At 39.3% G+C, this 14,663-nt stretch overlaps 1 protein-coding gene across 3 annotated transcripts in view; it reads left to right on the forward strand.

Moving 5' to 3' along the window:
* socs5b (suppressor of cytokine signaling 5b) overlaps positions 1-14,437 on the forward strand; it is a 52,803-nt gene extending 38,366 nt beyond the window's left edge. For all 3 annotated transcript variants that reach the window (XM_057847687.1, XM_057847689.1, XM_057847688.1), the window contains one exon: positions 2,078-14,437. In XM_057847687.1, coding sequence (XP_057703670.1) covers positions 2,078-3,781 — 1,704 coding nt within the window. In that variant the 3' untranslated portion in view covers positions 3,782-14,437. The remainder of the gene's footprint in view (positions 1-2,077) is intronic.
* The last annotated feature ends 226 nt before the right edge of the window (positions 14,438-14,663 follow it).

Raw genomic sequence — 14,663 nt, forward strand, 5'->3', positions numbered from 1 at the left:
CTGTAATTTAATAAAACATGAAAATATAGACTTTTCACCCCGCTTTGACTGTGTTGTTCGGTTATTTTCATTCCCCTTTAAGAAAGCAGTCAGTGTGCGTACGTATGAAGTCTCGTGGTTATCAGGAAATCAAACAAACAGAAGCCCGGTAGGCTAACGCTAGCGGCTAACGCTACAAGCAAACGTGATGGAGTCGGGCTTAAGGGAGCTTTGCCAAACTTTCACCCGACGTTAAGTAGACTCTTGGCGGCTTCCAGACGGCCTTTCACCCGCAGTTCTCCCTGGTTCTTACGATTTAAGGAGAGGGTGCTTTCAGTGCTTTCTACTGGTAGCTAAGCCACAGGCTAACGCTAGCGGCTAACGGTACAAATGAACGTGATGGAGTCGGATAGCGGCTCTAACCTTGTCGAAACGGCTGAAATTAATGAGTGGACTGAGCACGGACTGCATCTACCAATCATTGTCGCGTTTTTTGGTCTCTCTGTGTGATTTCTCTGCTAACTTTCATGATGGTAAAGCACTCTGCATAAAGTATAATCCAACAGTGAAGCCTATATAATGGCAGTTTAATGGCCACAGCTATTTTTCTGTATGTGTTTGCTTTATTCTGCCATCATAAAATCTTAAATGTTTCATTGGCATCAGAGCAATACAGCTTTAATGTGGTTGTGTCTGTGTGTGGGGGTGCATGTGTGCGTGCATGTATTAAAAAATGCTCTGGGGGGGAGAAAAAAAACCCTGAAACCTTGATGTAAACACTTGTGTTGAGTAATTATGTAAATGGTAAATGGTGTTATACTTGTATAGCGCTTTTCCACCTTTCAAGGCGCTCAAAGCGCTTTACACTACATCACAGCAGCCATTACCAATAAGTTACTGTTTGAAGTGTACTGTTAAAGCTGTAAGTCATTTGTGTTACAATGACATGTTTGCACAGTCGTCATATTGATTTTTATAATGTTGTACTTTTTTCAAGTCATACAACCTTTTATAAATGTTCACACTAGAATTCTTATTGTTTACAAGAATTTTTTATATATTTAATATTTCGACTGCATGTGCAATTGTTAAATTGAAAGGTGGTGAATAAATTTAATGAGAAACGGTTAATTTGTATTTGTATGCATTGATTCAAAATTTCAAATTATATAACAGTCCACTTGGGTGAATTTATCGTCATCTATCGTTATAGAGGTAAATCTGCTCAATTTACCGTGACACGTACTTAAGGCCATATCGCCCAGTCCCAGACCATTGTGCTGCAAGAAGTATTGAAAAACAAGGTCGGTTCCAGTAGGAGGATGTTGTCAAGTGTGTACATTGGCTGTCACGTTGTAAAACTGCACTGTCCCCTACTGGCAGTATGGCATGAATACGACAACGTTTTACATGCAGAATTGCAGCATTATTCGAATGGAGATCATTGTTGTGTGCATGCAAACCTGTAATGGGTCGTTTTCTGTTGTTTCGATCGGAGCCTCACCGTGGAGACGGGCCCTTAGTAATATGTCCGATGTAGCTCTGCTTGTGTGCAATGTCAGACGAAAAGTTCTGTCTGGCAACTTTTTTTTTTTCCACTAGCAGTCTAGCCGCTGTGTGTAGACAATCAAATATTACACAACACTTACACTGTATTAATGGAGAATGTTTGTTTCACCAGTGTCAATTACAAGATAATTTGAGCAATGTAACAACCTAAGAAGATAACAATAATAGTCCCAGCCCTTTTTGGAACAATTTTACGCAAGTCCATTTCATCAAATAAACACAGATTTGGTAGTTCCCATTTATAATTTTAAAACTCGCATACTTTTTGGGAAGGCAGTTTTTCCTTTAAGCTCAAATATGCCTCTGATGCCTTTTCAAGAAACATTTTCTCAGGTCTAGACTAGCTCTGTAATACAGTACATACCAGCAGATCAGTTGTGAGCAGATCCTGGGTCATTTATAGCTGTGGCCTTGTGTGAATGCATGTCTGCCTGGCAACTCTTAACTCTCCTGTTCCAACATCTTAAATCTACGTGCTACATTTGATCAAACTTTTAATTGTGGTTTTCCCCCCTCTTTTTTTCCGCAGGTCCCTGGGGCTCTTGTTGACAACAAATTCAGCAATATGTGGAGTAACCTGAAAAGCAAATGCCAAACTCTATTTCACAACAACAGTTCAGGACCCACTGATAGCCGGAATGATGCAGATGCCGTCCACTGTGTGGTGGATAACAGCCATGCGGGTAGCTCAGGTGCGGCTCAGGCATCAGAGGTCGCCGCTTCGTCGAGCAGCCTCCCTCCAGTGCAGATGGTAACTGTTGGCCGCCGCCATCACAACTGTGTCTCAGACACGCCTCAGATAGTAGAGATCTCTATCGACAAGGACACAGAGGATGTGGGTGGGGGGTCAGGGAGTATCCCCTTGGCTCGCAGAGACTCTTACTCCCGTCATGCTCCATGGGGGGGCAAGAAAAAACACTCTTGTTCCACAAAAACTCAAAGTTCTTTAGAAGTAGATCGGCGGTCTGGACGCCTGCGAGGGAGTGGAAACCGTAGAGACAGGCGCTATGGTGTCTGCTCAATCCAGGAGATGAGCGACTCTTTGTCTGGGGGACGCGGTTTGAACGGTCGGTCGTTGCGCCAGCGACTAAGTGATACCGTAGGCCTTTGCTTACCACTAGCTGCTAACAGACGCTCTTCCAAAAACCCTGTTGTTTCCAAACGAAAGATTCACCTGACGGAGCTAATGCTGGAGACCTGCCCCTTTCCGCCAGGCTCGGAGCTCGCCCACAAGTGGCATTTGATCAAGCAACACACGGCACCAGTCAGCCCACATTCCTCAACTGCCCTGTTGGATGCCTTTGACCCAGCACACCCCTCACCTGAGGATGAGGAGGAACGTCTGCGGGAACGCCGCAGGCTTAGCATCGAGGAAGGTGTGGACCCACCTCCTAATGCACAGATCCACACTCTTGAGGCTGCCGTTCCAGGCTCATCTGTCTACAAACTGGGACCAAAGATGGCTCCTGGCATGGGGGACGCACCCGGAGATGGCCGAGCCACAGGAACTGGTAGTTCTTTGGGAGCGGCAGCCTCAGGGGCTTGTGCTCAGGTGTTGGGGGCCACCGCTTCAGCCCAGGACACGGACTCCGAGGAGGACTCCACAACCCTCTGTCTCCAGGCCAGGAGACCGAAACAAAGGCACGCCTCTGGGGAGGGTCACCTGAGTAGACAGCAACCCGGGCCCTGGAAGGTTCACACGCAAATAGACTACATCCATTGCCTCGTGCCAGATTTATTGCAGATCACATCTTTGCCGTGCTACTGGGGAGTAATGGACCGCTACGAGGCCGAGTCGCTGCTGGACGGACGTCCGGAGGGCACCTTCCTGCTTCGTGATTCGGCCCAGGAGGACTACCTTTTCTCTGTCAGCTTCCGCCGTTACAACCGTTCGCTGCACGCCCGCATCGAACAGTGGAACCACAACTTCAGTTTTGATGCCCACGATCCTTGTGTTTTCCACTCTTCCACGGTCACAGGACTGCTGGAGCACTACAAGGATCCAAGCGCCTGTATGTTTTTTGAACCTCTGCTCACAGCGCCTCTACATCGAACATTTCCCTTTAACCTGCAGCACCTGGCGCGAGCGGCCATCTGCCGTTGGACCACTTATGATGGGATAGGATCTTTGCCGCTGCCGCCTGCCTTGCAGGACTTTCTCAAGGAGTATCACTATAAACAGAAAGTTCGAGTTCGCTGGCTGGAAAGGGAGCCGCCGCTAAAAGTCAAATAGGGGTCTTTGTCCGTTGCCTGTAAAAACCGTGGAGGAAGATTACACAACTTGAGAAATGCCCCGTTTAGAGGCTACATTGACTTGACTCATTCACCTCTTTCCAGTGGAGGTTGGAATTAAAATATAACAACCTATACAAGATTCACTCTAATCTTTATTTTAGTTATTACTTACAGAAAAGCATAGGATTATATTCCGCACAGTGCTGCCTTGCTAGCACAAACGATTGAGTTCAATATATATAAATACAGTATAAACAGTCTATATTTTGGATGAGGGCAGATAGGAGTAACACAAATAGTGCAACAACACCAGTTACCTCCTTCGTTGTCCTTAGCATCAGCCTGATCCCAAAACATCAACCTGCCTGTAGACCAGCATGCATGCCTCCCTGTCCATCCCCTAAAGGTTCAAACAGCTATAAAGCCACATTCTGTAGCTACATTGTACAGGTCACTTTTTATGCACTGTTGTTTTTCTTGTCAAAACATAGTGGGACACATTTCCAAAAGGGATTTTAAAGGCCCCCTTCTGTCAAAATCCTTTTGTTTCCTTATCCACTGTTTGGTATGTAACATTGTTTCAAATTAGCGTGACCTCGTGGAAGTTAGAGCAATTGAGGAATAAATACCTTCAATTTGGGGGGACCCTCTTAGAACAATCCAATCGGAGCAAATATAGCATATTAATGAATAATTTGGTTGTCTTAAAAGGGAAAGTCAGAATTTTTTACATCAGGCTTAATCTTCAAGTTAGCAAGGGTTTAATTTGTCGGTGGAGTTGATTAAAAAAAATTCCTTGCTGTTTGTAAATTATTTGTTAGTTTCAGGGCTCCGGAGTGGCTAAGCTAGCGCGAGTCAATCGGGCCAACTTAGCATGCCGATAAAAAAAACAACATATGCGCACGTGAAAATAATCGATTACCCATCAAATCAATAGTGTTGGCTATGTTTTCAGGATAAATTTATAAAAACTTACCATTGCCTGTCAATAATTGCAGTATGAACAGCAACATTTGTAAATACATAAGCTTTGCAGAGGAGCAGGGCGGAGCGTAATCACATTGTTTTTTTTTCACCGCTGATTTTTCATGTCGTAGCCAGTAGCAAGTAACCAGTCCAGTTTATATTGTTCCTCGTTCTTCATTTGTGAAACTTTCCTTTGCCCATTTCTTTTGTCTGTTTCCACAGCCTTTAAATGCACATTTCCCTATGTTGCTGGCCGTCAGTTAACTCAGCGGACTGATGCTGCATTCGAAGAAGGTGGGAAGTTTCTAACGTCCGATCAGGAAAAACATCATTTGAATTCCTCCAGTATTTGGTCGTTTACGAGAAGGGAGGTTTGCTGGTGGTCAAAATAAAAAACAACTTGTCGTGATCAGCCATCTTTGCTGTTTACATCCGCTTGGAACGCTTTGAGGACGCAACTTGTACCCTCCGAGCGGGATTGGACCGACTTCCCACCTGTCTCGAATGCAGCGTGAGCACGAGTGGCCGAAGCACTGCTCTCTATTGTGGTTGTATTATGCATAAAAAAATAATAGTCCTGCAAAATGACATTAATTAGGACAGTTTTTTTTGTGACATTGTTTTGGCCGCATAGTTTTTTTGGAAGAATGATTTGAATTTTGAATTTATTTGGCTATATTGGATCTGTTTGTAGATCTGTATCTTTTTTTATTGGCATGCCAAGTTGGCCCCATTGACTTGCACTAGCTTAGCCACGCCGGAGCCCTGAAGCAAATTTGTTAAAATCAACACCCACCAACTAATTAAACCCCCGCTAACTCGAAGATTAAGCCTAATGTAAAAAATCCTGAGCTTCCGCTTTAACTCACTGACCGCAATAAACGTCCAATCTATTTGAACTACAAGGGTTCCGGCGATTAGTTATAAAATTCACAGCAGAAGGATGGGGAAAAAAAGCGAAATAATTGGATGCCTGTCATCGTCAATGACACTGATGGTTAACTGCCACCTGATAATGTCTTGACAATTTCAACGCAAATATCATCGGCACTAGATAAATTACATTCAACATTATAAAAGTTTTTGAAATTTGACGCCAGGGGACCTTTAAAGTGTTATTGTGAAGGCATCTGGAAGTGCTTTTTGCTGCATTCTGGGCTTGTCTTACAGATAAAAGCTACATAAGCCACATTCTTAGCCACCTCTTTGCACATGAGCATTTGCTAAACAAGAGACAGGGGTGCATTATGATGGGGGGGAAAGCATCAGGGAAATTAAATGCTTTTTAAAGGATTATAGATTAACGACACTTGTATTTCCATAAACAGTGATGGTGAATGATAATAATAAACCAGCCTATTGTTTCCTACTTTGTAAGTTAAACTTGTCAACTTCATTCTTGCTTTATGGCTTCGTGCTCACACAATGCTACAGTCACACATTTTTTTTCTTGGATGAAATTAAAATCCAAACTTTTTCCAAACATTTTCAGTTCAGTCGAATTATGCTTTTTCATATAAGGCTTTTATCACCTTCATAAACATTTCTTATAGTCATTAGAGGATTGTTCATGCCTGTTTTTTTTTTTTTTTTTTTTTTTTTTTAAATAAACTGAAGGGATGATGGTGCATTTCACAAGACAATCAATAAATGCCGAAAATTTGAGCTGTAATTTGTCATGTGGCTGTGTGGGTCACAAATCTGATGGTTGTGTAGGAAGTATCACTTATCAAATATTATACTGTGGACCATTGCATATTCACGGTTTGGGAGTCACGCATCCCTCCGTCCCAATCCTCCCCTTCTACCCCATGAATAGCGGATGTCCACTGTAGTTGCAAATTTTCAAAATTCATTTTTGGAAACCATGGCATAAACCCTTTCTAAATTACTTAAAAACACAATAAATTAACCTAGTTTGGATGGTTAATTGTTGTCACCAAGTGAACATAACAGTAGTCTTGCGGCATTGATGAGGCTTTGGAAAACAAAACGTGATTTGGGCCATAGTATTCTGTGCAGTATCACGCGATGGTCAAAGTTCAATTTTGTTGCAAATCAACCAGTAGGTTACAGTGGGTACCATGAGATGTAGTGGTTTTCATAACAATGGTGCTGGTAATTCTTTTGAGTCTAGAGGCCCCATACTTAAACAATATTAGTGTAACCAATGTGCCTTTGGAATTTAACTTTTTGATCAAAATCGGAGCAAAATATGCTTCATCTCTGTCCATTGATGCCATCAAATCACAAAAGTAATGAATAGGTGCATAAGATCCAAGCTCTTACTTTCGGTGCACATAAGACTTTAATGGTGCTAAATGTCATAAGCTATAGGAAATTATTATTAGGTAATTAAATGCTCTTCTCAGTGTTATAATTTCATCTGCTAGTACTGTACTTTGGCTTTTTTCACTTTCAAACGGCAAGTAGTTAAATAAAAAATAATTCCTTAGTCTCTTTGGTGGCAAAGTTATAATAATTTGGATCCAATCACATTTCTTCTATAGCATATGGCGGAAAACACTCAGGTGACTTGAAGTTTCGCTCTGAGACCCCCAATTTGGCCATATTTCAAAATTGTCCGATATGCAGTGTGATATATCATTGGAAAGCTTAAAATCTCAATTTTCATGGAGAAGAAAAATTTTGAACAGGGCATTTTGGAGGGAAAAAAAATTTAAACAGCAAAACCCTAGCTGGAGGCGAGAGCATGAGAGCATAATTAAAGACGCCACGATTTTAACGAGATAATATCGTGTAGTTACCTCTTTTCGATCCAAAAACTCCATGTAGCATGTATCACAGTGTGTCAAGACACAATGTAACAAGGGTCATGATGCTGAAATTGCAGACATCAAAGAGTAGTTGATTCTTTTTCATATATTTACCCTTTTAAATGTTTTTTTTTTTTCATTGTTTGGATCATTTATCATCTAAAATATTAGGGAAAATGTGACCGTAACAAAAAAATACAATTGAGCGATAGTTATGAGGTAGATATCCGTGACTTATTTACACACACCATATTTTTCATTGTGACGAAATTTGTCTAAAAGTTTCAAATATGCAAGTGAATATATATATATTTTTTTTAATTAAATATTAGACATCAATGATTCTAAGCTAAAAATGACAGACATTTCGAATAATAAAATTACCTTTTTATGGCTGGGTTGAAACAAAAGTGGTTGAGCGACGTCTGTAAAAGGGGGTTTCCAGGGTAAAATCGGACAAATTAAAAATAGTTCGGGGGCTTAATGCACCATGAATCTGCTATGGCAGCATATAGACATATTGTTCTATCAAACCCAACAGTTCTTTTGGCTTAAAATACAGCAGTTTATTTTAAAGAGGGGTGCAAGAGCAGAAACTGCTTTTTCAGTCTTGTCTGTGTTTTCCGCCATATACTGGTGACTGTCTATCATCAGTGAAAAGAAAACTGAACATTGTTCACTCCACTTTTCTTTTGCCATGAAAGAGTAAAAATGTTTTCACTAGTAGGGTAATTATTGGTTATGTGGTAGAGCAGTCACATCTAAATTTATCTTGAGTAGACAAAGTCGACACTTTCTGGGATAATGATTGGTGGGGTGTAAAACTGGACCCTTTCTGTACAAACCTACACTCTTAAAGGGAACACGAACAGAAAGACTTGCTTGGAAAACCGGGGTGATGGGGAGACAAACGAAAAACAAGGCAATGATGCAACTAACAATGACTGGATATACAAATTGTCAAAGGGCATCAAGTCAATATTTCGGCAAGCCGCCTAGGATCGGTTTAAAGACGCTGACAAACTGGAATTGGATGCAGGTACGACATTGGGAACTCATCCCACATCCCTGTAACAAAACAATCTGACCAGCAGCAGAATGTGACAAAATCATGTTAGTCATCACACTAGCTTTACTTGCTAGCTAGCACAGCTATTCTCCCAGTCCAGGCCAACCGTGTCATCAACCCCAGCGTGCATTGCGCGCGTAAAACATGGCGCCCACCATAGGTCAAAACGTACTAAATATTATAGATTTTTAAATCAATGGCAATAATATATATGTATCTAATAACATTTTAGTAAAAGAGAACAATTGTGGCTTATTAAAGCCCGAGGACCCCTTTAAAATCTTTGAATTTCTCCTGTAACAATTTTTGAAGCTAACTTTTATAAAAACTCACCACTACTAGTCTCATCACACAGTGACGTGATCAGTAACGTATAAATTCAAACGTTTACAGTATTTAAAAGTAGGAAAGTGACTTTCAAATTTGGAATAAATAGAAATGAAATCACAAGCATTACCCTTCATACCTTTGCTATCTTGTATGCTACTGCATAGCATTAGCATAACGCCTAGCCGTTTCACTGAGCAGCAACAATCTCAGGCATATTTAGAAATTGAGGGTCATTACAGATGCTTTTTAACTTTTGGACGTTCATTTCCAGTAAATTTTAAGTCCCATCTCACCACAGCGCAGTGCATACAGTGTGTACAATATCCCAGGAAAACAAAAGATGGCTACTTTTTCCTGTGTGCCCTTGCTCATTCTGACTACAAGGTCTTTTTTTTATTCTTAAATTAATAGCACTTTAATTGTGTGTTTGTGTTGTACAGTGCAACTGGCAAGTATTAGGGCAGTGAAGCTCTTTAAATGTCCTTTTCAAATTGTTTTAAATAGCCATAGATGAGTCCAAATATGTTGATTTGTCGGAGTGTGATAGGGCAAGTAACTAGAAATGGGCATTAGACAAAAATGTCCTAAACTGACTATAGAGTAAATTATACGTTATTATAACAAACACACTTTTATTAATGGGGTAGAAATTTCTGGATGTAGTCCAAATTTCCATGGTTGTTTCGTGTGCTGCTGCAAACTAGTACAACTGAATAAACAGTTACGAGAAATGGTAAAGATGAGAATAATAAAACTAGATATAGACTTCACTATCAGTTGACGAGACAGCTCCTACAGATATGGCCGGGCCGGGCAGAGCGTTGTGAAGGCTTTCACTGCGATAAAGTCAAATACGCTGTGTTCTAACGACGAATTTAGGTGGAAACGGGACGGATGTTTTAGTGCATACAAGCAAGCAGGAGTGTCTCAAGAGTGATTTGGTCGGGGATTCAAGATGATTTCTATATAAAATAGCACCATGCAAAAAAAAAAAAAATTTGCGTAACTTGACATATTTACGTAAAACTAATGACAACTGCTCGTTTTTTTTTTTGCTTTTAACCAAGGATCTAGACTGTTTTGCGTTCATATCTATAGAAATTCCGGGATTTACGCATTTATTTCAGAATTTTCGACTTAAAAAGCTCTTTGTTTTGTGATGGCCGCCACGTTTGATTTTGTCTCCATACACAATAGCATAACTTTACATTCAAATAATCAGGTAATTTTCAGACAACTGCCCATTTTTTGGCAAACAACTAATTTATGACATTTCTGAGTCCATACAAAGAAATTTAGGCTTTTACGTGGCTGGCAAGACGTGCTCAGGCAATAGTGACATTGCAATTCAACCTAAATAAGTTGTGATTGAATATAGAAAAATGCAAAATTAGTTTTTGTCGAATAAAATTAAGTTGACTCCGCAAGCTTTCCCCAAGTACAAGTTTTTGATGTGAAAATTGAGTGATTTGTTAGCTGTTAAAAACTTGTGTCAAAATTGCACTAAATAAAAATTGAAGTTGCTATTTCAGACAAAAACCAAATCTTAAATATTGCTATTGACCCTGAAAAAATATAGGTGATTACCTCAGCATTTGGTGATGTTTTTTTGTGCATTTAGTATAAAATCTGAGAATTTTATAGCAATTTTAAGTTTTGTTATGTAAAGAAATAATCAGGATTTTATTGGGGAACGACTTAAAAATGTTTGATGCCGCTGCTCATGAAGACTCATATATGCCTTAGGGAGGTACCTGTTTTGGTTTTAGGTCGCTAGTCGCTTAGGTTTTGAAAATATTTGAATTTTAGGTTTTGAAAATGGGCCCCCCCAACAGAAGGGGCCAGCGGCCTGTTTCCCGTCAGCTGATAGTGAAGTCTATGAACTAGAGTACGTTTCTGTTATTTGAAATATAGTACCTACTAAAGATGAACGAAATAATAAAATGTTGCTATTTCAATTAACCGATCTGAATGGCGAATGAGTATTTTATAATTATATATTGCATATTTAAATAAAACTTATGAACGATTTCCACCTTGTTTAAGTTGCTTGGAGTCCAACCCCAGCAACTACCCTTGAAGCCAATGCCTGGTTTTGAACCAGTCTACTCAACAAAGCTAGATGGTCTCATTGGCATAATAGCCACCGACTGCACTCTACTAATGTGTGTGTTCGTATAAAGCAACGCCTGAAAGTACTGAGCTCATTTATTTAGCTTCAGGCAACAAAAGCGTGTGTAATGGGAGTTTTGCCATGCTGCCAACTCAGAGTGAGTGTTGAGTGGGGAATCCCAGTGGAAATGATGCAGAGATGACTGTGAGGAGCCATGACTCCTGTGAACAACACCTCTGTCCTTCTTCCGCTCTGTTCAAAATCAAACCGGTCCATTTCAAAGAGTGTCTCAGGACCCTCTGAACCCAATCTTTTCCCCATGGGAAGTATTTGATATTAATGCTAGAATATTACCGCATAACCGAAGTGACACTCTAGGAGAAACAAAGCGTCAATTTGAGCTGTAGTGAAGTAATGAAGCATGACGGCAACGTTTTGGTGCATGGACATACACACTCGCACACAGACAAAACATGGACCACATTTAGCTAGCACCATGTTTGTTTGATTTCTAAAAAGCATGCAGCCTACATTTGATATTTTTTACAAAAGGAAATCATTTGCTTTTGTTATTAAGCTGCACTATGTGGAGCAGTCTTTGTGGCAAGATACCACCAGGTCATGATAAGAGTAAGGCAAGTTGTTTTAAGAAAAGAATATTTAAAAGAAAAGTTTCCACAAATTTATATATTTTAGAAAGTTCATTTTAAATGCTATATGCAAACTTGAATAAGTTTTTCATTTTTACATCCCCCCAATATGCAACAGTCTAATGTAACAATGGTTGCAATCCTGTCACTTTAATGCTGTAAGTGCACATGAGTTTGTGTGTGGATGTGGGTTCTGAGGCAACAGGACTTGACAATGACGCCAACTAATGATTTTCATTCTGCAGTACGGCCGTGCATTCCCCCAGACTGCCTTGTTTGTTCTGACCAATCCCTTTAAATGTGGGACTGCAGTCGCCACCACTGGCTGGCCAATCTGGAGTCAGACAAACATTGCCGTTATATTTGCCTCAATCTCACAGCCACACCTGCCCCCCCCCCCCCCCCCCCCTTTCAGTAAGGTAGGATTGTGTGTGTGTAAATGGCATAATCATGTTCATGTTTCACTGTTTGTTCTGTGTGTTTGGGTCACCGGTCGATGAGTGCGAGACAGAAAAAAAAAAAGTTTTCCAGTGTAATCTGTTCATTTGGAAGAGTTGTATGATGCTATACATGTAGCTGTCACTCTTGGTGCTTGGCTTCTGCTTCATTGTCTTAATATTCCAATAAAACCGTTAAGTGTAAACCTGTGATGCAATGAATAGTTTGTTTGTTTTTGTAGTAAGTACTAGAGATGTCCCGATCGATCGTGTCCGATCACGTCATTTTCAAAGTATCGGAATCGGCAAAAAAATATCGGCCATGCCTTTCTTTAATATATAATTTAATATATAATAATATATATATAATATAATAATATATTTAATATATATATATTTTTTTATTTAATCGTTTTCAAATTGTATTTAACGTTACAGACATAATATGTTACACTCATCCAGAGTCTTTAGTTTAAGCTTAAGGTAGGGTTATCAAGTTTATCCCAATAATTCATTAAAAAAAAAAAAGTATTACATTAAAATATTTAACGCAATTAATGCATGCGCTGCAGGACCCACTCATGCATTGTCGCACTCAATCTGTAATGGCAACATTTTACCTATAAAGAGAGGTAAAAGGCAGCGTAAAATGACTAGAGTAAATTTTGGCAGCCTTTGGAGCCTTTTTTTAATTGGCTAAAGCCTTACATTCCCTCTCCCTCTGATTAGAAATATCATGGGAAGCAATGTGGGGAAGCAAGGTAGCAATTGATCTTTTCTTAACACCTTACGTTATTTCCCAACGCAGAGAAGATATATCAATTGGTAGCACTACGCACAGTCATGGTTCCACTTCCCATCATGCATTTGGGCATGCCAACAGTATCATTTACTGAAAGCTCAACAAATGCACTAGATGGCAATATTTAGTCACAATATACAAAGTCACAAGTCCTTCTATCCGTGGATCCCTCTCACAGAAAGAATGTTAATAATGTAAATGCCATTTTGAGGATTTATTGTCATAATAAACAAATACAGTACTTATGTACTGTATGTTGAATGTATATATTCGTCCGAGTTTTATTCATTTTTTTCTTAATGCATTGCCAGAATGTATATGATCGGGAAAAATTATCGGGAATGATTGGAATTGAATCGGGAGCAAAAAAAAGCAATCGGATTGGGAAATATCGGGATCGGCAGATACTCAAACTAAAACGATCGGGATCGGATCGGGAGAAAAAAAAACATGATGGGAACAACCCTAGTAAGTACCCTAATTTTCGGACTATAAGCCACTACTTTTTTCTCTCATTTTGAGTCTTGCACGTTATAGTCCAGTGCTGCTTATTTGTTGATTTATTTGGCTTGATAGGTAAAACTTTATTTGAGGGCCGTGTCATAAGACTGCCATAAGACCGTCATAATTATGAGATGACACTATCATGGGCTATAATGACATTATTAATTATGTGACTAACTCAATTTATGTCCAGCTCGGATCTTTACATCCCTTCAAAAGTGAGATCATTTGCCGGATGACCCAAATGACATCTGTCATAAGCATTCATTAATGTTCATGGCAGTGTCATGTCATAATTATGATGGTCTAATGACAAGTCTTATGGCGCTACTGTCAAATAAAGTACCAAATGCTAGCAATTAATGAAACAACTGGTAGAGTAACTAGGGGTGTAACGGTACACAAAAATCTCGGTTCGATACGTACCTTGGTTCTGAGGTCACGGTTCGGTACAGTAAGAAAACAAAATGCAAAATATAAATGTGCTAGTTGTTTATTACACACCTTTGTGCTTTCAACAATAGGATAATTAGCCTATACAAAGCTAGAATTCTGCTCAAAAAGTGTATTTAAAGATAATCCAACAACAATTTGCAACAAGAAAAAAAAGTCCTGTGCTAAGGCAAGGCAAGGCAAATTTATTTATATAGCACAATTCAACACAAGGCAATTCAAAGTGCTTTACATCACATGAAGATCATAAAAATCACATTTAAATCAATACAACCCTTAATTCTGGTTATATTTTTTTAGGTGGTAATAAGCGGATTTAGTGACGGACTTTAGATGGCTATCAAATTTTAGGTCTGAGTCAATAATTACACCAAGGTTTCTGACTTGATTTGTAGCTGTAAGTGACATTGTGCTTAGTTGCCTGCTTATCTTTGACCTTTCCTTGCTAAAGAGAAAAGCAATCCCAATGACAAAGATTTTAACATGTATTTTACAAATGAAATGCCTCAATGAATCATTTTTCCCCTTATGAACAGTTTTCAAAAGCTTTATTGGTGGATTTTCTGAAGTTAAAGCACCACACAGAAATTAATAAATTTAATTGTGTAAGCAGGATCTGTGTATTATTCTTATTATTTAATTACAAGTGTTTTAGCTCATTTCAATTTATTTTATTTAAATGGGCTATTATTTATTATGTGTTTATATTTTACAAATGTGATGTAGTATTCATTTATATTGTATATTTTATGTTGTATAACTTTAGTTCCTATGTGAAT

This window comes from Corythoichthys intestinalis, chromosome 10 (genome assembly GCF_030265065.1).
Source record: "Corythoichthys intestinalis isolate RoL2023-P3 chromosome 10, ASM3026506v1, whole genome shotgun sequence".
Lineage (NCBI taxonomy): Eukaryota > Metazoa > Chordata > Actinopteri > Syngnathiformes > Syngnathidae > Corythoichthys > Corythoichthys intestinalis.